A 22,710-nucleotide genomic window follows, 5' to 3' on the forward strand; every position below is an offset into this window, starting at 1 on the left:
TCACCGCACATCACAGGCCTCTGTGCCCCAGATGCCCCCCCTACAAACCAGAGCAATAGAGAAACAGGGTGCCCTCCTCTGTGCCTCAGGGAAAGGGCTCTGTCTGGTAGGTAGCCAGGAGCTCTCCTAAGGACACCTCAAGGATGCCACTGGGATGCTCTAAGGTCGCTGCAACTGTGGCACATGCAGGCATGGGGAAAACAGGGGAGGGTGGGTTCTGGGGGCGGCTGACACTTGAAGGCCCCACATTCCCAGGCCTCAAAGAGCCGCCTTGTTCTCAGGGCTTTCGGGCTTTCGTGATGATGCCCCTAGCCCAGCCACCCCCAGCAGCCACAAGCCACTCCCCTCTCAAGGCCACTATTGACACGGACCCAACCCAACGCCAGCAGTGAGGCTGGCGGCTCCCCGCGAAGTGAGTTCCACACATTCTTCAAGGTTTCAGTCAGCCAGCTCTGGGCGCTGGGGCAGGCCAGCAGGCCCCTGCTGGGCCCTGGGAGTAGGAGGGGGCAGCAAGGCTAAAGAGGCCAAGGCTTGGGCTCGGGGAACATTCCAGCAGGGCTAGGATCTTCAGCCCAACCTCCCTCTTCCTGGAAGAAAGGAGATGGGGGCAAGGCCAGGGTGGGCCCTGGGAGGAGAGGGCACTGTGCTCACCCTATCCTTGGGAAGCTACTAGGGGATGGAGTCAAGTTCACCCATTCGTTCTCCAGCCTGACCTCTCCAGCTGGGATGGACTAGGGAGGGAGGCCAGGGGCCAGAGCTGAGAGCCCTTCCCACACATCCCAAGTGGTGAAGGGTCCAGAACCGACATGTCTGGCCTCCCAGTGGCCTCTGAATCGTGGCTCTGTATCTCTCCACATCTTGCCTGGCCCTTCCCACTCCCTGTCCTGAGAGTCTCCCCACAAGGCCGAGTAGCCTTGGAGCCTCTGCAGACTCACCCTAAACCTTGAGTCCCCAGGGAACAACCAGGGGAAACCACAGGGTGGGGCCCGGCCTGACCCCCCTTGGGCCTGAAAGTCCTAGGATTAATTCAACTGTCTATAGGACCTCGGGGAATATTCGATGAGGAAATTAACTAACAAAATTACAAATTACAAATAAACAGGTGATCCCGCAAATAGCCACCCTGGAGTTAGGTCTTTCTAGGCTCCCTCCAGGACAGGCGTCCCTAGGAGGCTGGATGGACAAGGCATACCCATCCCGAGCACCTTTGTTCCTGAAGCCAGGCCCAGATATTCCTTGTCTGAGAGCAGCTTCTCTACGACCTCAGACCTGAGTTCTTACTTTTATCAACATGAGCAACAACAGTTTTATCAACATCTAGTGCTAGCTATAAGCAAGTGGGATACGAGGCAGAGTAGCAAGAAGAGCTTTGTCTGCCTTCAAAGCCGGGCTCACAGTATCAGCAAGGATGTGTGTCTGTGAGCTACTGGGCAAGTTATGTAACCTCTCTGTTCCTCGATGTCCTCTGCTTAGAGAATGGGGACCATATCAGGAGCTATGCGTTAATGCATTCAACAGATATGTTAACCAAGCACTTACTACCTGCCAGATGCTAAAGGTACAGCAGCAGTGAACAAGAACACACAAGGTCCTGCTCTCATGGATCTTAAATTGGTGGGGGGTGAGGGGAAGAGATAAATAAGTAAGCAAATACTTGCAGATAGCAACAAGAAAAAAAAATAAAGCAGTGTAAGGGGACAGAGAATGTGGGCAGAGCAGTCAGGGACTTAAGAGAAGGGAGGCAGAGGGTCATGTAGCTATCTGAGGGACAACAAACGTTCTAGGTAGAAGGAACAGCAGATGCAAAGGCCCTGGGGTGGGAGTGTGTTTGGCATATTTGAGAAACAAAGACCAGTATAGCTAGAGTGAGTAAGCAAAGGGAAAGTTGGCAAGAGGAGAGATTTTGAGAGGGAGCGGGGGAGGCCGGATCCCAAAGGGCCTTGTGGGCTATATTAGGTCAGGGGCTTGAGTCTGATCTTGAGCAGCAGGGGGAATGCAGGGAGGATCCGAGCAGGGGAATGGCATGCGAGAATCTGCTGAGAAACTTTGTGTCTACAAACAGTAGGCACTCAATAAATGTGAACTGTCCATATTATTTTATCATCATCTGGCCTGGCACCCCAAGACCTCCCTCCCTAGCACTCCAAGCTCTGAACCCAGTCATCTTCTGCCACCTTCCTTCTAACCCTCTTTCCCCAGCTGCGCCTCAGATCCACAGATCCCAACATGCCTGCTCTGAGCCTGAGAACAGGCCCGGGCCAAGCCAGGTGGGGGCCACTACTCCCCAGACATAGGGAGCTGGGCCTAGTGTATGGGGGGGGTCCATCTCTGCCCCTTCCAACCTCCACCTCCCTCCATGGCCTAAGGCCCTCCCTCCAGAAGTCCCAAGGCACACTTACAAGCATACCCCACCCCAACCAGGTCTAGAGCAAGAGGGGCTGGAGGCTGGGGGCTGGGAGGCAGGGGGTTGGGCAGGGCAGCCAGTTATGTCCAGGGGAGGGCTGAGATAGTGCTGCTCCTGAGGGAAGGGGAGGGTCCTCCAGCTCCTCCATTACCCCCATCCGCCCACAGGCTCCCTAGTGCGGAAACCCAGGCCAGGCAGGAAACAGGTATCTCAGTGACTTCCCTCCTCAGCCCTGAAAACACCGTAATCATGGCAGCCCTCTCAGGATTCCTGTCTCCTGGCAGGGCTGGCCCCAAGAAAGGAAGGGCTAAGGCCCCAGCAGGAAGAAAAGGGATCAGCAGGCCAAGGCAGGCACTGAGTCACCCAGGCCTGGCCCCCACCCCCAGCAAGCCTCTCCACCTCCTCTGAACTGAAATTACTCCCACACTTAATCACAGACCACTGCTTCCTCTGTCTCCTGCCCCCAGTGATGTCTTGAGCTCCCTAAGGACCACCTTACCTTCCTCTTGTGTAGATGTGAACCAAAGGGCGGAAAAGATAAAGGACAGTGGGTGAGGAGGAGCCCAAGGCTTGCTAGGACACTGGGCTGGGAATCTGATGTCATTGAAAATGTGTAATAAACTTCTTACCCCATTTTACAGATGTGAAAACTGAGGCCACGAAAAAGAAATGGCCTCAGATCACAGGCTAGAAAATTACAGAGCTGGGATCCAGACTTCTTGGGTCCAAGCTCTTTCCAGCTCTCCATCATTAGCCAGGGGTGGGACAGTGAAGACCTCGGTGTGGTTGCTGAGGAGACTATAATCCCACAGGATTGGAACTGCCTGTTTACCCATCTCAGTTCTGGGAAAGCAAAGACAGGGCCTGTTCTTGCTCACCCATAAGCCCCAGCCCCTAGTGCAGTGCCAGATGCATGGTACACAGTAGGTGCTTAGCACTGTCTGCTGAATGAATGAACCCCCAAACTCCCACTGACTGTCATGGAATGCTGTTCAATGAAGATATGTTGAATGAATGAGTGAATGAGATGATTGGCTGCAATCTGGAATTTCTGTGGAAATTTCTCCTGCGCACAGCAAATAACTCCACCCACCTCCTCACTCTAGCCATGGTAGGACCCAGCATCCTGGAGCCCCTCAGCAGGGGAGCAGAGCTGGGGGAGTTCCAGAAAAGGAAGACATCCCATGTGCTATGTTGGTGCCTACTTTTTGGAAAAATAAAGATCAAGTTTGGATCAAGATGGGATGCAACAGGACAACGGGATGTGCTGGGGTGAGAGGCTGAGAGAGGAGATTAAGGAACCAGTGCAGATGGGGAGTGGGGGGAGGAGAGGTTCTAGGTGGGCGGGGCTAGAGAGCTGAGGGGTCAGGTCTGGGGTGGGGGTTCAGGAGTGACTCAGGAGGGCAGAGGTGAGACAGAACTAGCCAGGCGAGGACAGGGATTCAGTCACTGGGTAAACACTGGCTTAGAGAAAAGTTCCTTTCTTGGCTCTGAGAAGGGGGTGGGGGGCAGGGGGCAGGGACAGGGACCGCCTAGGACCACCTCAAAGAGGGTGGGGGAGGCCCTGTGGTTCACCAGGGGAGGCCCAGCTCCTCAGATGTGCCCCCACCCACTTCTGCCACCAGCTGCCTGCCCACGGACCCTGCCCCGCCCTTCTCGAGTTCACTCAGGTCCTCAGAGCCTCTCCTGGCCAAGCATTCCTTTTCTCTGCACGGGCCCATCCAAGCTCAGAGCAGGGAAGTGGGCTGTAGTGGCAGGCCCACCCCTGCACCTGAGGACTGCAGAAGAGAAAAGCTAGGAAACAGACCTAGGTCCAGTACCAGGCACTTCCACCGCCTTCCATGCCGTCCTGCCAACCAGCTTTCAGCTGTATACACTTTGAGACGTGCATTTTGAGTTCCCTTTGGGCTTGCCCGAGGTCACATAGCCACTCGGTGAGGAGCAGGGATAGATTCAAGTCCTGAGCTGTAGGGCTCCAGGGCCCGTGGGTGTTCCGCACAAACCTCAGTTGTGTCCGAAATGGGTTTTACTTGTGCCTGCCCGGTGACTAGCTCCCAAAGGGGCCAGACGAGCTGGTAAAGTTCCGGTGAGGATTGATAGTCTCCCCATCACCACTGAGTGCCCCTTTTCCAAGCTGGCACAGAAAAGGGTGCCCTTGCCCCGCCAAGTTCCCGCCCTGCTCGAAGTTTCTCCACTTGGTCCCCAGGAATGGCAGGCCGGGCCATGCCTAGCGCGATTGGAGACTCAGCAACGTGGCCGGGCGACCCACGGGCTCTCACGCGGCCCCGCCCCCGGCCCCACGCAGGTTTCCCCGGGCGCCTTTCGGAACCATCCCACGGTGGAGGGTGGCGCCGGCCTGTGCTCGCCCGGGGTCCCTGGCAGGCGCCCCCTTCCCGGGCCAGAGTCCCAACCAAGTTGGCTGGCGCAGCGAGCGAGGCCCGGGGCGCTCCCGCCCTCCACCACCCACTCCCCGCCCCCGGCCCCGCACACTCACCGCGAGCAGCCGCCCGTGCAGCAGCAGCGCCAGCAGCAGCGCGCCCGCCGCCCGCTGTCCCATGGCCCGGCCGGCTCTGCTCCCTCTCTCACTCGGCGTCAGCCCGCAGCCGCCCGCTCGCCAGCCTGCGGAATCCTCGGGACGGCGCGGCCCGCTCCCGCCGCCCCAACCTCTCCCGCGGCCCGCCCCGCCCCGCCCTCGCAGCCGTCCGCCCCGCCCCCGGGAACCGGGCCCCGCCCCCGGGCCGCCCCGCCCCGCCCCCGGGCCGCCCCGCCCCGCCCCCGGGCCGCCCCGCCCCGCCCCCGGGCCGCCCCCGGACCGCGGGCGCCGCTAGCCGGAGCCCGAGCCGGCCGCGCAGCCAACTGGGCCTTTGTCTGGGCCCCCCCCAGCCCCCTCGGCGCGGGCCGCGGCCCAGCCCAGCTTCCCGCCAAACCCGGCCTGGAGTGTGGGATGGGACGGGGCCGGGGCCCTGCGCGCGGGCCCCCACAGCCCCTCCCCGAGCTCGCGACCCCTGCACGGACCCCCAAACTCGCTCTCACCCTCTTTCACACCGTGCAACGTGACTCTTCACTCGGGCCGTGAGAGCTCCCCACGCTTTCACACACGCAGCCTGAACACTGCGCACCTGGGCACGCGCGCGGCGCGCGCGCGCACACACACACACACACACACACACACGCATATGCCACACTGTTCCCCCTACGACCCTTCACACTTGCGTCCTCACTCCCAACCGGCGCACAGCGACAGACTTCACCCACTCAGACGCACACTTGATCAATTTTTTTTAAAGATTTTATTTATTTATTTGACAGAGAGAGATAACAAGTAGACGGAGAGGCAGGCAGAGAGAGAGAGAGGGGGAAGCAGGCTCCCTGCTGAGCAGAGAGCCCCATGCGGGATTTGATTGCAGGACCCTGAGATCATGACCTGAGTCAAAGGCAGCAGCTTAACCCACTGAGCCATCCAGGCGCCCACATTTGATCAATCTTAAAAAGTGTCACCCTGCAGGTGACACAGGCACGACTTTTACACACGCTGCTGCTCACGTTCCAATTCACATTTTTACACAGACTCACAAACGCAAACCCTAGACCTCAAAGCGTCAGGACATGTTTTCACACACAAATTCTGCACAGGCACTCCCGGCTCACACACAAGCGAACATCATTTGCTCACGCACAGGTTGGCCTTTTTCACATTTTCTCCTGCACTAACCACAGCGCCTTATAGTGGGCACTCGAGAGTGAACTGAATTGCCCCTCACACACACCATTTTCCCCATAAACCACTCACAGACCAACTTGGATTGACATAAATCAGAGCCTGGGGAGAGGGGTGCAGAGACACACGGCTCGTGCACACACAGGCCCAGACGCAGATTCTTGGGTGGTAAATCCCCCTCCTGTATGATCTGACACACACACACCCACAGACAGCACCCTTGGCCTTGCCACTGGGCCTCTCTGCCTGCGCTTAGGTCTCCCTTCCGCCTGAAAATTTCCAGAGCAACCCAGGCTGATGGGTGGAGAGAAACCAGCGTGTGTGTGCGTGTGTGCATGTAGCTTAGAGGAAAGTCTTTTGAGTAATGACGAGGGAGAATAAAAACTGAAATCTCCATTGTTTCCTGTGAGATTTGTTAGGTTCCAGAGACTCAGGGCTGGGTTTGAGGTCAGAAGTGAGGTGAGCTGTGGACAGAAGGAAATGCCCAGCTAACTGGATGGCACCAGGCCGGGCTCCGGAAGGTGTGTTCCCTGTGATAATGGCCTGCAAGCTCCCGGGCACTCTGTGGCCTCCCATACAGACACTGGGGGGATGGAGAGAATGCTGGCATCCTGACTCTCCCCACCCCCAGACAGATGCTTTATCCTCAAAAGATTGGGTTCTTCACCCTGTGGGCCGTATTTCTGGGGGACCAGCTCAGAGCGTCCTTCCCTAGCCCCAACCCAGATGCCAGGCACACCACTGAGTAAGGGCTGTTATTACTGTTACGGCTCCCAACAGGGAGATATAGGTGGAACAGAAGAGGGAGGTCTGATCTTGGAAGGAAGAAGCCTTCCTTCTTTTCCTAAATAAACCCCTGATCTGTTAAAGGCGAGGGGCAGGATATAGTCCCTGTCCCCCTGTCCCCACGTTGTTCTCAGTCTGATGGAGAATCCTGCCTCCACCGCCTCGCTGTGCAGCCTTGAGCAGATGAGTCAACCTTCTGATGCCTCAGTCTCATCATCTAGAAAATAGGAAAAGAAGAATCATACTAAGACCTCTCTCACAGTGTTGCTGAGGGCTAAAATGAATTAATATGTTTATTTAAAAAAAACAAACAAACCAGTTTCAGGTACATAGGAAGCACACAATGAAAGGTACCATTTCTCTTACTGTTGTCTCTGGGTGAGTACCTAAACTGAAGAAGGGGACACACTCTGCCTTCCAGGGGCTCTGGTCTGAGGGAGGAGCGACTCCTGCACGAATGTGTAGTTTCTAACCTGTAGGCTAGAGGCGGCCTTTGCCCCACAGATCTCTAGTCTGGCGCTCGGAGCTGGGGGAACTCCCATCCTGGGGAAAAAGCCTGCAAAACTTCACTGACTTCAGCGCTGGCAGGTAGCCAGCCTCGGTGGCAGGGTTTTTCCGAGGCCTTGCCTGTCTGCGGAGGGTCAGCATCCGTGACAAATCACATTTTGTGAGTTGCCTCGGTGTCTTTTCCCCACCTCGGGCCCTTTAAGTCCCAGAGCTTTGGCTTCTTGCACGATTTGCTCATGAGCAAAGGGAAAAGGGGAACAAGCAGCCCTTTGTAGATGTCTGGTCAAGGCTAAACCCGAGCTATAAGTCTCACTTGCTAAAAGAGGTCGGGGAGAGAGAGATGGTAAAGCTGAAGACTGGAGACTGGAAAGAGCTGGGCTGACACAGAGGGCAGGAAAATATGGCCTGTCTAGAAAGCCTTCCAGAGGAACCCCACCCACCCTGAGGACTGGTCACCGGCCTATTTATTCTGCATCCTTTCCTTCCCACTAAAGGATTTGGCCAGCTCTGTTTTCTTTTGCCGTCCTCGATATCTTTAGTAAATGTTCTCAAGTTGCTTTGTCTAGGGCCTGGCTATCTCCTCATATGGCTTCGAAGAGAAGCAGGGGCAAGGAGGCTTTGCTGAGTCTCAGAGGCGCCTGTAAATCGTGCTGTGCGTACTCATAGCTCAGGGTGCTCGTCATCCTCTTGGAGAGAAACAATTCAAGTCTTGCCCAAGGTGCCTTAGATAAGGAGAGACAACAAGAGTTTGGGTAGGTTAGAGCAGCCAAACAGTCTGGCTTCTATGAAACAGGAGTTGGGTGCCTTCTGGAACCGGTAGCCGGAGTTTGTGGGTCATCTTGTTTGCCACTCCAACATTGCCAGGACTCAGCTTTTCCTGGCTTCCACGTCCACTCCAAATCTTCTCTCTGCTTTAGGGCTTCTCCTTCCTTCCTTCCTTCTTTTCCTTTCTTCATTCCTTCAGAGCTGCAGTGAATGGTTGGGCAGGTTGTTCACTGAACAAAGGTATGCAGCCAAGTGGGCCTCGGCTTTGGGACTCTATCTGCCTCGAGGGGAGGGACCTTTTGTTCATTTGAGTGAAGGTGGCACCGTATGGGCTCACTGTGGACTTACATTCATTCAATTATGAAATAAACACCTATTTTGTACAAAGGTTCCAGTGCCTATGTGTGCAAACAGATGCAGGCAGGGTCAGGATATATCCCTGGGTGAGAATGTGGAATGGGAAAATTGGTACTGAAAGGGAGTGGAGATGGAGGAGAGGAAACTTGGAGGTGATGTGAAGAAGAGGACACAGGTCTAAGCAGGCAGCAAAAGTTCTTGTGGAGAAGGAGAGAACCTTCCAGGCCTGGCAAGATATAGTCCCCCGCTTTTCTCCAGCCACATCTCTCCCCCAACCTGGTCTCTCCACGTATTTTTCCTTCTCCTTGAGTGTTTTTCCCACCCAACATCCAACCACCTCCCTTCATCCTACTATCTTCTAGCATTTAGTTTCAAGATTATGCCACCACAGGAGACTTCTCTGCCCTCCCAGGCTCGGTCATGTTCCCTGTTGTACTTTCCCACAACCTACCTCCCCTAAGCTTCTCTTTCAACATTTTTACAATTGCAATAAATTAGAAGATTGTTTAATATTGTGAGGCCTGGGGTGCCCAGGTCGCTCAATCGGTGAAGTGTCTGCCTTCCCCTCAGGGCATGATCCCAGGGTCCTGGGATCGAGTCCTGCATCGGGCTTCCCACTGAGCTGGGAGTCTGTGCCTCCCTCTCCCTCAGCCCCTCCCCTCACTCTTGTGCACTCTTTCTCTCTCAAATAAACAAATTCTTTTTTTTTTTTTAAGATTTTATTTATTTATTTGATAGGCAGAGATCACAAGTAGGCAGAGAGGCAGGCAGAGAGAGAGGAGGAAGCAAGCTCCCCGCTGAGCAGAGAGCCCAACACGGGGCTCGATCCCAGGACCCTGGGATCATGACCTGAGGCGAAGGCAGAGGCTTTAACCCTCTGAGCCACCCAGGTGCCCCTCAAATAAACAAATTCTTTAAAAAATATATTATGAGGCTTAATAAAGGCAGGGAGTGTGATGGTCTGGCTTCTGTTTTGTTCCCAGCTACATCCCCTGTGAAGGGCATAGTGCCTGGCAGAGAGCTGGCATTGGAATAATTTCACTTGAATGGAAGACCAAGTTGGTTCAAGCATGGCTTAAAGATGTAAATGGGGCACCTGGGTGGCTCAGTGGGTTAAGCCTCTGCCTTCGGCTCAGGTCATGATCTCGGTCATGATCTCAGGGTCCTGGGATGGAGTCCCACATCGGGATTTCTGCTCAGCGGGGAGCCTGCTTCCTCCCCTCTCTCTGCCTGCGTCTCTGCCTGCTTGTGATCTCTCTGTCAAATAAATGAATAAAATCTTAAAAAAAAAAAAAATGTAAATGTCCCCCTTTTGGCTTGTACTTGGGGCAGATAAATTCCCCTCGCTGTTGGATCAACACTGAATTTCCTTTGATGACCCCCGCATTCCTTGTGGGGCGTTGGCAAGTGAGAGTATTTTGTTAGGGCCCTTTTCTAGACAAGGAAACTGGGGCCCCCAGAGCATGAAGTGGCTGGCCTAGATCACACACAGTCAGTCAGTAGGAGGTAGGGCCAGGATTCAGATCCACGTCTGTCTGACTCTAGAACCCACATTCTCTACCGCATCCAATTCTGCTTCCCGCTAAGCAGAGGTGTGACTTTTTTGAAAATGGCCTTGGAGTTGGCCCCTCTGCCCTCTCTAGATATCTCCCCCCAAACCCATTGTGGTTATTAATCACTTTCTTGCTGAGCTCCCACCCTGGGGCCAAAGCCCCGGGGCAGGGTTCCCCAACCTGTGCTCAGGGACCCACCTGCCCTCTGAGATGCTCCTTTAGATAAGCGTTTCCCTTGCTCAAGGAGTTTGGGAATCCTGAGCTCTTCCTTACACTTTGGCCATCTCAAGGGCCACCGACACAGGAAAGTTCCTGAGCAGGCCTCCAGTCAAGTCGCCTGGCCAACTCTATTTAATCCAGCATTCCTCAAGATACTTGAGAAAGGAGCCCATTTGTTTTTATGAAAAAAATCATTTAACATTTCACAAGACGGGTATTTCTCATAACATGCTTTGCAAATACGGCCTCCGAGCTCACTCCTGAGCTGACCATAAATGGTCTCTATAATTTGAATTTGTCACTCAAGCTCCCCCTCCTCCAGCTTGGCTGGAATTCTTACAGCTTCCACACACCCCACCCCACCCCCCACATTCTTGCCCGCGCACTCCTGCTTTAGCTATAGAAAGAAGATTTCTGTGCAGGGCTCGGAGCCGGTGCTCCCTCAAGCCTCATTTCCCTTCCTTCATTACTGTCCACACGTGCATTTTACCTCAAGGGATCACCGTTATGGGTACCAGTTTGTGTCTTGTTTCTCCTGCCTGACATTCTTTTCAGAAACATGGTTCTACATGTCAGGAAAGACCAGGGCTACTTACAAATGGCTCTGTGGCTCCGTGCGTCACAAATTTTATTAGCAGTCCAAGATGAGATAAGAAACTTGCTCATAAATTAGCTGTCTGGGTAAGCACCCTGTTTCACTCAGCTGACTAATCTTTTCTTGCCATATAGGCTCCATACTGGAAACCGTGGACAGACACACGTATGGGCTACAGGGTCTTGATTGTGGATGGAAACTGTGAGCAATTGGTGGGTTGGCTCCTTTGGCACTCCTCTTGACTTTGCCCATCAGAGTTCTAATAACTATTTGGTATTGTGTCTCCTCAACACCCCATAGTTCATCAACCCTATCCTGTTGTTGGGTATTTGCCCTGTTTCCAGGTCACTGTGACTAATAAAGCCTTGCTGCAAACGGGTATGTATGCATCCGCGTGTTTTCTTCTGTGGTTCCCTCAGTTTTTAAGGACCACGGATCTGAGGCCAGAAAGGTGGAGGGCCATGAGTGGCACTGACCTGTGGCCCCTTGTTCCTTCCTCCAGCCCGAACAGCCCTTCCTACCGCGCAGATTTTCCATCGCTTTCATGCTTTTCTTTGCTATGGGGTTTCTGCAGTGTTCCCACATGTTGTCTTTGGGAGCTTGAGAGAAATCCTTTTGGAATGTCCTGTGCCTTCTCCCTCTGAGTTCCCGGCTTTGTTCAATTGTTCACGATAAATTCCTGCCCTGTTGGGAGGGGCCCAGGAGGCTATTAAGTTTGCCAAAAATGGTGGTACCAACTCAGGCACGGCACACGTCTGAGGCTCTTTGCTTCTACTTAGATTTCACCTTAAAAGAGGACAATGTGGGTGTAGTTGTGGGGGCAGAAGGAATCTCCCTCTCCTAGTTTTCTGCTCCCTAGGTAGAGTCATCAGAACTAGTCAGGGGGAGACAGAAAAGACAGTGAGGGGTAAGGTGGGCCTGGGGAATGGGGTGGGGGGTGGGGAGGGCTAGGGGGTGGAGAGTAAGGTTCATAAGGTTCAGAGATGGGGAAACATGGGTGGGGGAGTGAGGGTTGGGAGGAGGACGGTGTGTTGCTCCAACGTGCACCTTGGCAATACGCGTGTATTTTCTGGAATCATAGAATGGTGGTATCAAATTATCTGTTTGAAAAGGGCTACGCCAGATCTTTTTTAAACATACAAAAATAATTCTAATGTCATGCACCTATCCCCAGTGTGGCCCAACGATGCAGGCAGGGACCGGTGGATTGGGCGATGGAGACTACAGGTGACCTTTGAGGAAATTTCTCCCTTTGTTTCTTATTTCCCAGAAAGAGCATATACCAGGTTAACACTACTCTGTTCAGAACCCTGGTGTTGAGGGGCAGCCCAAACCCCTGGAGTTAAACACCACCCTTGGTTTGTCTAATTTACTGCATATTTTGGATACCAAGGTTTACCTCTCTTTCTCTTGGAGTCCATTCAATAAATACTAAGGAAAAAAAGATCGGGAGAGAAAAGACATTGCCTGAGGGTCAGAGCCCTGGGTTGGAATCCCTGCTCTGCTCCGTGCCCGCTGGAGGAGCTTGAGCATGTCACTTTTTTCTGAGCCTCAGTTTCCCCCTCTGCAAAACAGGGTGCTAAAACTTAGCCTCATAGGAGCAGAGAGGGCCAAGAGCCTGTGTTTCAGACCTTGGCGGCATGCCTGGAACCTAGTGTGGGTGCTCGGGAAATGAGGAGGTACACGTGCAGGCGTGAAGGACTTCCCGGGCCCCCCGCCCCCAGCCCCAGGGACGCCTCGCTTCTTCTCTATACAAGCTGGACAGCACACTAGGGCCATGGCACTGTTCTGTTGCCAGCATGCCGCTTCCTATTTACATGGACCTCACAGATGCATGGCTTGAACAGTGGACATGGAGGCCTTCCTGTGGCCTTTGTGTGGCCACGTGGAACAGAGCGTCTGCTCTAGCTACGAGCTGTATTTCTCTGGACTTGGGCTAAGTGACTGCTGCAAGGGACTTGGGAGCCGTGAGTAGCCAAGTAAATAAATACTGAGAAAAAAAAGCAAGTTGGGGGGGGGGGCAAACACAGAGATCCTGTTGCTTGCATGTACATCCAGCCTTCTCCCCGCCCACCGATGGTCAAACTTCATTTGAGCGCTGACTATGTATGGGGCTCGGCAAGGATATTTACCATTCACTGGGCATCCACAGTGCCCATCTGCAAAGCACCCACTACTTGCAAGAGGTTATAGTCATTATTGAGCACCTACTGTGTATGTAATTGTCTAGAATGACTCTGCCATCCAACTTTGGAAGAGCTGTTGTGCTGGATGCACTGTAATCATCTCTGTCCTGATCATTGATGCCTGACCTCTCTGCCTCAGCTTTCTCATCCATGTGATAAGGACAACAATACCTTCCTCGAAGGATTCATGTGGGGATTAAATGAGTTGATACATAGAAAGCACTTAAAACAATGTCTGGTGTATAGTTAAGAGCTTAATAAATGTTGGTCACCATCATGAATAGTTATTAAACAGTCATTGCATGGAAGACAGTCTAACTATTCTCCAGGCAATAATAGTTACCACTGCTGAGCAACTCTTGGGGCACACGGCCCTACAATCACTAACTGAGCTCCTGTTGTGAGCCAGAATTGGGCTAGACACCAGAGACCTTAAGAGCAGTGTCCTAGACAAGGATCTTACACTCCGATTAGGGGGGAATTAAACTGTTTTCTAGGTGGGCATCTCCAGGAGAGTCAGGGATAAATCTTATGCAAATATGGACCTAGAGCAGGAAGGAGATGGCTTTGAGTGGCCAGACAGAGGATTTGGGAACCAGGACACCCTCTCTTGAGTCAGGCCAAAAAGAATTCTAATAAGCTGTATTTCTACAAATGTTCACGTGGGGAATGGGTCTCTTGGAGAACTGAGGACCCACCAGACAAAGGCCAAGGTCTTCTCCCTCAGGAGGAAAGGGATATAAGAAACAAGGAAAGGAATATGTTACACTGCTGAGTTTTGGACCCAGGGAAGATATCCCCTGTTTTCCAGAGATGAAATTGAAGTGGGGGAAGGGGAGAGTTCAGTAAACCAAGGGTTCTGTAACCCCTTCCTTCTTCCTCTCCTGGGACGGCCATGGTGACGTCATGGTAGGGATAATCAGGCTTCCCACTTTCTCTGTTTGGCCACAGAGCTGGGCGAGAGCAGGCCACTCTGTCCAAGAGTCATGGAATCTTGGGGAACTGCAGGTTCTGCATTATTTCAAGGTCAGCCCCATTCCACGCTCTGACCTGCCATTGGCCCTCATATTTCCAAGGAGACAGGAAAGCTCTGAGAAGAAGGGCCTGGGCCTGAAGTTCAGAGCCACACAGAAATTGCCCTGAGGCCTGAAATGGGAAGCTGGCTCAGGACTCAGGAGTTCTTGAGGGCCAAGAGGGTGGGGGACACTCTCGATTCTCAGCCCAGGCCTGGCTTGGGTCTAGGAGGACAGACTCAGAAATATCAGAGTCTGGGCTTCTTGGAGCCCCCTCAAAACTACGCTACTCATTTACAGAAGGAAAAACAGGCCTGGGGAGAGAAAGTGATATACCCAAGGTCCCTCAGTAGGCTAGTGGTAGAACCAGGCTAGAATTCCAGTCTCCACCGTGCCTTAGCCAGGGGGATGGTGGAGCACTGGATGCCTTGTGGCCTGACTTCTCAGCACCCAAATCAGTCCAGTCTCTGAAGGTTTGGAGCCCTTGGTAGCCCAGGGAACATTTTCTCAGACATGTGCTGCGAGAAACCTGGGACCTGGGACCTCCTCACTGGAAGGGCCACCTTCCAGCCCTCTGGCCTGGATAGAACCATTTTTCAGAGATTTCCCAGGAAGGGCAGTCTCTCTAGGGGCAACCATCCCTGGCTGACTCTCCCATTTGCCATCCTAAAGTGTTTCCTTACATCCACCCTAATCCTTGGTCATTAAAACCATATCCTTAGAGGAATATATGAAAAGCATTTAGAACAGTGACTGTTGCATCGTTAGTGCTGTAGGAAGTTCTGCTGTAATTATCCATCATCATCATTTCTACTCACATTGGGCAGTGCTGAAATCAACACCAACCGACAGTCCTGAAGGGTTCCATAACCCCTTCCTTCCTCCTCTCCTGGGACAGCCACGGTGACGTCATGGTAGGGACAATCAGGCTTCCCACTTTCTCTGTTTGGCCACAGAGCTGGGCGAGAGCTAGTCTCTCTCTTCCCATGGGGAAACTCCCCACTGACCCACTCAAGACCTAAACCAGAGATTCCAAACCGAGGCCCGTGGGTTTTACATCCCACCTGCCAGGATTTTTCTTCGGCCTACAGAGCGCTATGACATTTTTGAATTTGTTGTTAGCATCTAAAAATGAGATTCCTGGCTTCTCTTGAAAAAGCAACAACCCGTCAGAGAGCTGGGTTTAGAACAAGTATTTCCTCTTCACCCAGCCCCGTTCACCCGTTAACTTCTACCCTCCTGGCTCTGTAAATCCTCCTTGAGTTTCTAACATCCGATCTAAACAGGTTTCCGCACCCCGACCCCCAGCAGAGCCATGGAAGGAGCATGTTGCCACAATTTATTTTCTACAACTGCGGCCTGATGGACGTGTACGCATTTCACGGTCGATGTTACCACCAGCTACAGGGTTTGGAGATGGGCTCAGGGGCTCTCCAGCCCGAGCGGATTGCCTCCCAGAACTTGGGCAGACGGCCTAAGGAAAAGATCCCACTGCTGAACAAGGGCAGCTCGGGCAGCTTTGTGCCCGGCCTCTGGGGCAGCTCAGGCGCGAGTCTCCGGCTCTGAAGCCGGCGTGGGTAGCTGGTATTGGCAGAGTCATCCAAGCACCGCAGGGTGTTGACACCCCTGGTGGACGGCACCATGCTCGTGCTGGTGCAGGGGTTGGAGGCAGCCACGCTGGTGACGGGGGTGGAGTAACTGCGGGGGAAGGAGTGGTCTGGGCTGTCCAAGTGGATGGAGTTGGCGGCGCGCTCCAGGTAGCTGGCTGCAAGCCTTGGCAGGCTCAGGGATGACTTGGGGCAGTGGGTATAGATGGCATTGGTGGATCTGTCAAGGTAGTTGATGCCTTTGATGAGTTGGTCCAGGAAGGTGGGGCTATAGGGGCCCGAGGGGCGATCCGTACAGAGCAGGCAGCCGGGGCTGCCGCGGCAAGCGGGCCTCCTGGACACCTTGGGGCGGTTCGCGAGGTGGCTGGTCTCTACACACTTGGAGTTGTAGGGGCGGCCCATGCAGATTTTCCTCAATGGAAGCCTGGGGGAGCCGGGGCTGTCAGACTGCTCAGAGGGGCTGCTGCACCTGCTGAACTCCGAGCCACACGGTGTGCGGGGGCGTTTGAGACTGTTGGCCGGGGTCACGGCGGGGCTGTGGGGCCAGCCTGGAGTCTGGGCTGAGGAGGACAGGTTGTTGGCATGGCTCAGGCGTCTGGAAGTGTTGGAACGGCTCACCAGGCGTCCAGACATCATCTCCGCTGCTGGGCAAATGAGCTTTGTGGCGTTGACCTGCTATGAGCTCACGTGGAACCTGGCTACCTGGGCCTGGTGAAGACAGCTGGGTCAGCTCCGCTCGGCTCCCTGCCCCTTCCCTGCAGGCTTTCTCGCCTGTGTTTCCTCTGCCTCCCCAACACCACCCTTCGCCCACTCTTCCTTCCCCTCCCGGGCCCAGGGATTTTTAAATCAAAAAACAGACATCCTAATCTTCAGAAGGCAAGGCCCTGAGAACTAATGAGACCAGAGAACCCTTAGGGAAAAGTGGGGCCGTCTGCTTGTTCATTTAGCTCTTGCCCATATTCTGAAATTCCGATTTGCCTTTTAAGCAAGGACTCCAGAAGACCACGAAAGCCAAGAACTGAATCTCTAATGGGGAAATTCCAAGCACCGAGAGAGGGAGACACCGTCTTTCCAGGTAATATTAAGTTGCTAATCACCAACAGCACAACACACCTGATACTAGAAAAAAAAAAAAAAGAAGAAGAAAAAAAAAGAAAGAAAGGAAAAAAGAAAGAAAGAAAGAAAGAAAGAAAGAAAGAAAGAAAGAAAGAAAGAAAGAAAGAAAGAAAGAAAGAAATGTATCCGGAAAGTGATGAAATACTATAGCTACTCTCTCGGTGCCTGGCCCTGGGCTTGTGTCTTGCATGGAATGGTTGCTACAAATCAAGAAAGTGGTCATTATTCTATTCCTGGTTGACAGGTGGGGAAACTCAATCTCAGAGAGGTGAAATGACTTGCTTCAGATTCCATGGCTTGTGAGTGGTGGGGGCAAGGTACTATCTTGGGTGTGTCTGGTGACCTCTGAAAGACTGTGCTGTGTCGGGGTGACTTGGCTCCCCTTACAGTCTCTTTTTTTTTTTTTTTTTTTTTTTTTTTTTTAAATATTTTATTTATTTATTTGACAGAGAGAGATCACAAGTAGGCAGAGAGGCAGGCAGAGAGAGAGAGAGAGGAGGAAGCAGTCTCCCTGCTGAGCAGAGAGCCCGATATGGGACTCGATCCCAGGACCCTGAGATCATGACCTGAGCCGAAGGCAGCGGCTTAACCCACTGAGCCACCCAGGCGCCCCCCCCTTACAGTCTCTTAAGGAAAAGTTCTCCCTACACCTGCTCTGCTTGTTGGATGGGGGCGCTCATGGGGAGAACCAGATGGACAGGGATGCTTGTTAAACCCCATAGCTACGTTGATTCTGACTTTAGAAATCCCATGTGAGAAGGGGGGGGCAGGTAGTATGACAAGTCTACCAATGGGGGCCCACTTGTAAGGTCACAGCCTTCCAGGATTTCTGGTCTTGACGCTTTTTGGCATTGGGTGGGGGGGTCCTCCTCATCTATACTCCAAGAGGAAGGGGCATTGGGATTCTTACTCCTTGTGGTCCGAATGTGGGTGCTTCACTGAGACTAAGGCCTACTCAGGCCAAGAAGCTGCTCAGTCCATTTAACCCCATCTTCTGTCCCAGCCAAGGCCAGTGGAGTCTTCCCTTCCTTGTCCCCACTGTCCCTCAGTTCCCCGATTCTCTCCTCCCCCCAACCAGAAGGAAGCCTCTGGTTTCTTTACCCCAGTACTGCCAGCTTTTGCTGCTCATTTTCCACTTCTGCCTCGTGAGAACAGAGCAGTATTCCAGTCTGTCCCACCCAGAAAACAGCTGCCTGCCCCTCTTCTGGCCCACGGCCCTCAGCTGCCCCTATCTTACGGGTCTGAATCCAGTGGAATGTACAGACCCTTCCCTCTTTCCTTCCAGGTCCAACCCCACCCTGTCTCCTCCTCCGGAAACATTGGAGGTGACTGAGGGCTGACCCCCCCCCACAGGGCCCCACCCTTCCCTCCCTGGCTGGCTAGGCCCCATCTGACATCAGGGCCCTCTCCCACGCTTACTCTGTCTTTAGGAGGTAGATGACTTAGCCCTCCTGTTGCTCTCCACGGGGCATACCTTCATGCCGCCACTCCAGACTGCTGGCCATGTCATAGAGTCATGGAATCCTAGAGCTGGGAGGGGCCTCCAGAGGTCATCCTGGCCAGGCCCCTGCCTCCGGGCCCGCATCACTCTAAGCCCTCCAGGACAGATGGGCCCTATTTTTACAACGGGGCTGGGGTGGATGTTTTCCAGCGTTCCTTGTTGTTTTTCTGGTGTTGAGAGTCAGGAATTTCTGTGCTGGTCCTGATACAGCTCTGCTTGGCCATGGTCGGCATCCGTCACTTCTCTTTTCTCACTGGCTCAGCAAACGTTTACTGAGTCTCCCCAGAGTGCCGCCACTTCAAGCGACCCATTCTTGAGTATAAATGCTTGATCTCTCCTTTCCCGCCGAGGTCAGCGACCCGGTGTAGAGTGTCTCCTACACAGCGGGCTCTGGCTAGAGCCCGAGGAGTCTTCAGCCAGCAAATCTCAGAAGCTCCGTGCCCTCCACCCAGCCCTGGTCCCTGGGGGACACTCAGGACAGATTTGCCAAGAAAAGCCTCCCTCCATCTTGTCCTTCTCTCAAATATTAAAAATACGGTTTTACTTTCTATTTTGATAATTTTTCAAACTTCCTGAAAACTCACAAGACAACGAACTCCCATGTAGTCCTTATCCAAATCCATGAATCATTAACACTCTTGCCACGTTTATCACTACACACACACGCACACGCACACACGCACACACAGAATTTTTATTATTTTGAGAGGAAGTTGCAGAAAACAGCATCTTTTAGCCCTGAACACTCAGACATGAATCTCCTACACGCTCAGCGAACAGGGACTTTTTTTTCTTGTTTTTTTTTTTTTAAGTTTTAGATATTTATTAATCAGTGTAAACCCCAACACGATACCTCAACATGATTTCACGCATGTAGAGGGGAAGTATTTCCTGGATGAGTGGAAAGTTGTGCGGATGTTTCCCGGAAGACCTTCCTTCTAAGCAGCTTTATAGTGAAACATTTCATTGAGAAGTCTGGACCTAAATGTTTAGTTTGCTGTAATCTACAAGCATTGAGTAGAACTTGTACGGATCTCAGGGACCCCGTTCATTCCAGAATTCTGGGCTATTACTCCTACCCAAGACTTCATCTGGATTGAACAATGGCAGGTACAAGATATAAGAGCACGGCTCTGGTATCCCCCTCACCAATAACAACAAAGAGGAGGATCGAGCTCGAATGCTTCATGGCCTGACCCAGGATCTGGCAGAACACGATCTCCGCAGAGGTCGCAGGGCCAGGAGAAGAACAGAGCACATCTGTGAGGTCCGGGTACGATGTCGTCCCTACACCGAGGACCAAGGGACATCCCGGACATCTTCTCATGCTTCCACGCTACAATGACCAAATACAGGACATTTGGTCATGGGAGGGAATGATCATCTACTACACGGTCCATACCTACATTTCACCAGTTGCCCCTCGGACGTTCTTCGTGGCCACTCTTCTTCCCATGCAAGCCTCAAGCCAGGAGCATGCATAGCTTCGTTCTCAGGTGTCTTTGGTGTCCTTCAACCCAGAGGAGCTCTTCAAGCCCTTCTTTGTCTTCCGAGATCTGGTTGTGTTTGAAGAGCGCAGGCATGTCGATCTGGAGAGGGTCTGGGTTTAATCGGATATTCCTGAATGATCAGACCCAGGACCGTCACATTCTGTAACATGGAAGGCCCTGTGTGGGTCCTCCTGAGCCCAAAGCCATGGAGCCTTTTTGCCCTGGGGTAGGATGGTTGTCATGCTGAAACAGGGAGCCAAGAGGAGGGATCAGAGGGCCCCCCAAGGAGGTAGAAGAGAGGTGTGGGGGAACTCAGCGGACCAGGGGAGCAGTGGTAACAGTTCCCTTGTGGTGCCTCAGCCTGGCCTGGATCTGCTCTGGGCTGGGGGCCGGACAGGCAGGCAGGCAGCCAGCGAGAGGGCTGGGCCTCTGTGCCATTTGTCCTGAAGGTACCCAGACATCGAGATCACTGGCCATTTCTGGCCTGGGCACTAAGAACCTCTGGAAATAGCCCCAGGACAATTATTTTAGGAGGAATGTGTTATTCCTCCATCTTCCCAGAAAGCCAGGCTACGTCCCAGAAGATCAAGACTGTCCCTCTCTGGCCTCCCCAACTCCAGAGGATCTCTAGCTATTCTGGGGGCCACAGAGGCCTGTGGAGCCAAAGTGGAGTCAAAGAGACTAAAAGTCCTCTCCCTGGGTTGGGGGAGGGGAGGATCTGTCCTCGGATCCTGGGCTTTCAGGGACGGTCTTGAGTCAGGTTGGCTAGTTAGGGTCCAGCTGACTCTAACCCTGAGGCCCCCAGGAGGGGGGTATAGGGAAGCTGCCTGCCCTACCTCTTGCCCAGCCCCATCCCCAAGAAACTGACATGGGTGGGGCACCTGCTGGGCTCCAGGACCTTCTACCCTCTCACATGATCCTTACAGCGCCCCTAAGGGGTAGGTATTGGTTTCCCCAATGGCGTAATTGAGACACGGAAAGGGCAAGAGACTTACCCAAGTTCACCCAGCAATCAGAATTGGAACCTGGTGTTCTAGCTCTATCCAGAGGGGGAGCCACTCCTCTCACTCAGTGACAACCCAGTAAGCGACCCTGGGAACTGGATGGTGTTGGGAGGGGCCCAGCCTGGAGACTCAGGCTGATGGGCAGCTGTAGCCCTGCCCCCATCCCCCAGCAAGCCCGGTGCCTCTCCCTCCCTAGCACTGCCGGAATAAATGCCAAGGTCTCAGAATGACCTGGGTGGGTGCCCTGCACAGTCTCCAGCCGCAGCTGTCCCCACCCTTGCCCCACCGAATCCGGCTCCAGCCTTGGCTCCTGAGCTCCATTACCAAACCAGCTGCGCTTTCCTTCACCCCTTGCCCCTCCATCTCCCTCCCATCCCCCATCTTCCACCCCAGCAGCTCCTCCCTTCCCCTCTTGTGTCCCACCATATCCATCAGGGGCGCTTACTCTACCCCAGGCATGAGGAGTCGGAGGGCATCTCATTTCTCTGGGTTCTCCCAGAACGGAGGAAACAGCCTCCTTCTCCGAGACCTTAGGACCCTGCCCCATTTACACATCTGCTGCTGATTAACCACCCCACCCCCCCGCCTCTGACACCCCCACCTGTCACTCAGAAGTTACCCTTCTCCCCGGGGCCTGAGATGGCAAGAGGGATGTGTTCCCATGTCCTTTCTGTCACGTGGCTCCCAAAAGTGTCAAAAATAAGGAGCAAGCGAAGGTTGGCAGCTCCGAGTGTGATCTCAGCAGCGGCTGGCGGGAGACCCCCACGTCAGTCCAGGGGACAGGTAGAGCCAAGGGCCGTGAAACTTTCTTGGCTGTCCCACCCCGCCTGGAGGATGTCTGTGCCCAGCCTCAGGCCACTATTAGCAGTGTGACTCACCTGAGCCCTTACCTGGCATGGGACCAGCTTGCCTGCAGGGCTGAAAATCTTTCTTGGGCTGGGTTCTGGCCCTCCCCTTAGCTACAGCCTTTTACCCACCCAAGCACAGTGAGTCACCCCCAGACACCCTGAAGGCCCTCTTCCTCCAGCTGCCAAAACAGCTTTCCCCAGGCCCACATGTGGCAGGTACAAGCCGAGACAGATTCAAGCTCAGAATCATCGGGGCAGGTGTGGCTTGGCAGGAGCCCCAGTCAACAAGAACTTCCCTCTCGCCATGCCACCTTAAGGATTTGGGGGAAGAGCAGCCAAGGTGGGAGCGGACGGGGCTCCTGTCTTCACGGGACCTGGGAAATTCCCTCTAAGGGATGGGTGGCAGTGGAGATGATGTTCACGTGTGGGTTTATCGACCACCTTGCTGGAAGAAGATGTAGGGAGGAGGTCAGCAAGTAACTGGCTCATGCCGTGACCTCGGGGAAGCATTTGAACTTCTCTGTACCTCAATCTGCTGTTCTGTAAAATGGGCAGGAAGGGTCCTTGTAGACTGACTGGCGTGCAGGACGGGTTAATGTTTGTGACATGCCCTCGTGTGCTGGAGGCCCGGGGGCACAGCATGGGCATGCTGGGGTCAGCTGGGACTGACTCACAGAGCCGATCTTTTAAGTATTCCAGAATTTGGGGATCGGGTTGTTAAACCGCTGGTAGCTTGAAATCAGCGTTGGGGGAGTACTCACATCACGGGGATTGGCAAAGCAACACATCAGATGTATTTCTTTGTGTGTATTTCCTTTCTTTTCTTTTTTTTTTTTTTTTTTAAGATTTTATTTATTTATTTGACAGACAGAGATCACAAGTAGGCAGAGAGGCAGGCAGAGAGAGAGGAGGAAGCGGGCTCCCCGCTGAGCAGAGAGCCCGATGTGGGGCTCGATCCCAGGACCCTGGGATCATGACCTGAGCTGAAGGCAGAGGCCTTAACCCACTGAGCCACCCAGGCGCCCCTGTATTTCCTTTCTG

General features: G+C 53.6%; 2 protein-coding genes across 4 annotated transcripts in view; both read right to left on the reverse strand.

Moving 5' to 3' along the window:
- HSPG2 (heparan sulfate proteoglycan 2) overlaps positions 1 to 5,070 on the reverse strand; it is a 98,573-nt gene extending 93,503 nt beyond the window's left edge. For 2 of the 3 annotated variants that reach the window (XM_082684522.1, XM_082684521.1), the window contains exon 1: positions 4,899 to 5,059. In XM_082684522.1, the coding sequence (XP_082540648.1) occupies positions 4,899 to 4,961 (63 nt within the window). In that variant the 5' untranslated portion in view covers positions 4,962 to 5,059. Of the gene's footprint in view, positions 1 to 4,898 lie in introns of all 3 variants that reach the window. The other variant, XM_082684523.1, reaches the window with a different exon arrangement.
- A 10,357-nt stretch (positions 5,071 to 15,427) lies between these two features.
- On the reverse strand, positions 15,428 to 18,858 carry LOC309841534 (uncharacterized protein). The gene is made up of 2 exons (XM_082684636.1): positions 18,246 to 18,858; positions 15,428 to 16,418 (listed from the first exon to the last, which is right to left on the reverse strand). The coding sequence occupies exon 2, from the start codon at positions 16,344 to 16,346 to the stop codon at positions 15,495 to 15,497; it is 852 nt and encodes a 283-aa protein (XP_082540762.1). The 5' UTR covers positions 16,347 to 16,418; positions 18,246 to 18,858; the 3' UTR covers positions 15,428 to 15,494.
- Positions 18,859 to 22,710: the final 3,852 nt, after the last annotated feature.

The sequence above is a fragment of the Mustela nivalis genome, assembly GCF_964662115.1.
Source record: "Mustela nivalis genome assembly, chromosome: 10".
Taxonomy (NCBI): domain Eukaryota; kingdom Metazoa; phylum Chordata; class Mammalia; order Carnivora; family Mustelidae; genus Mustela; species Mustela nivalis.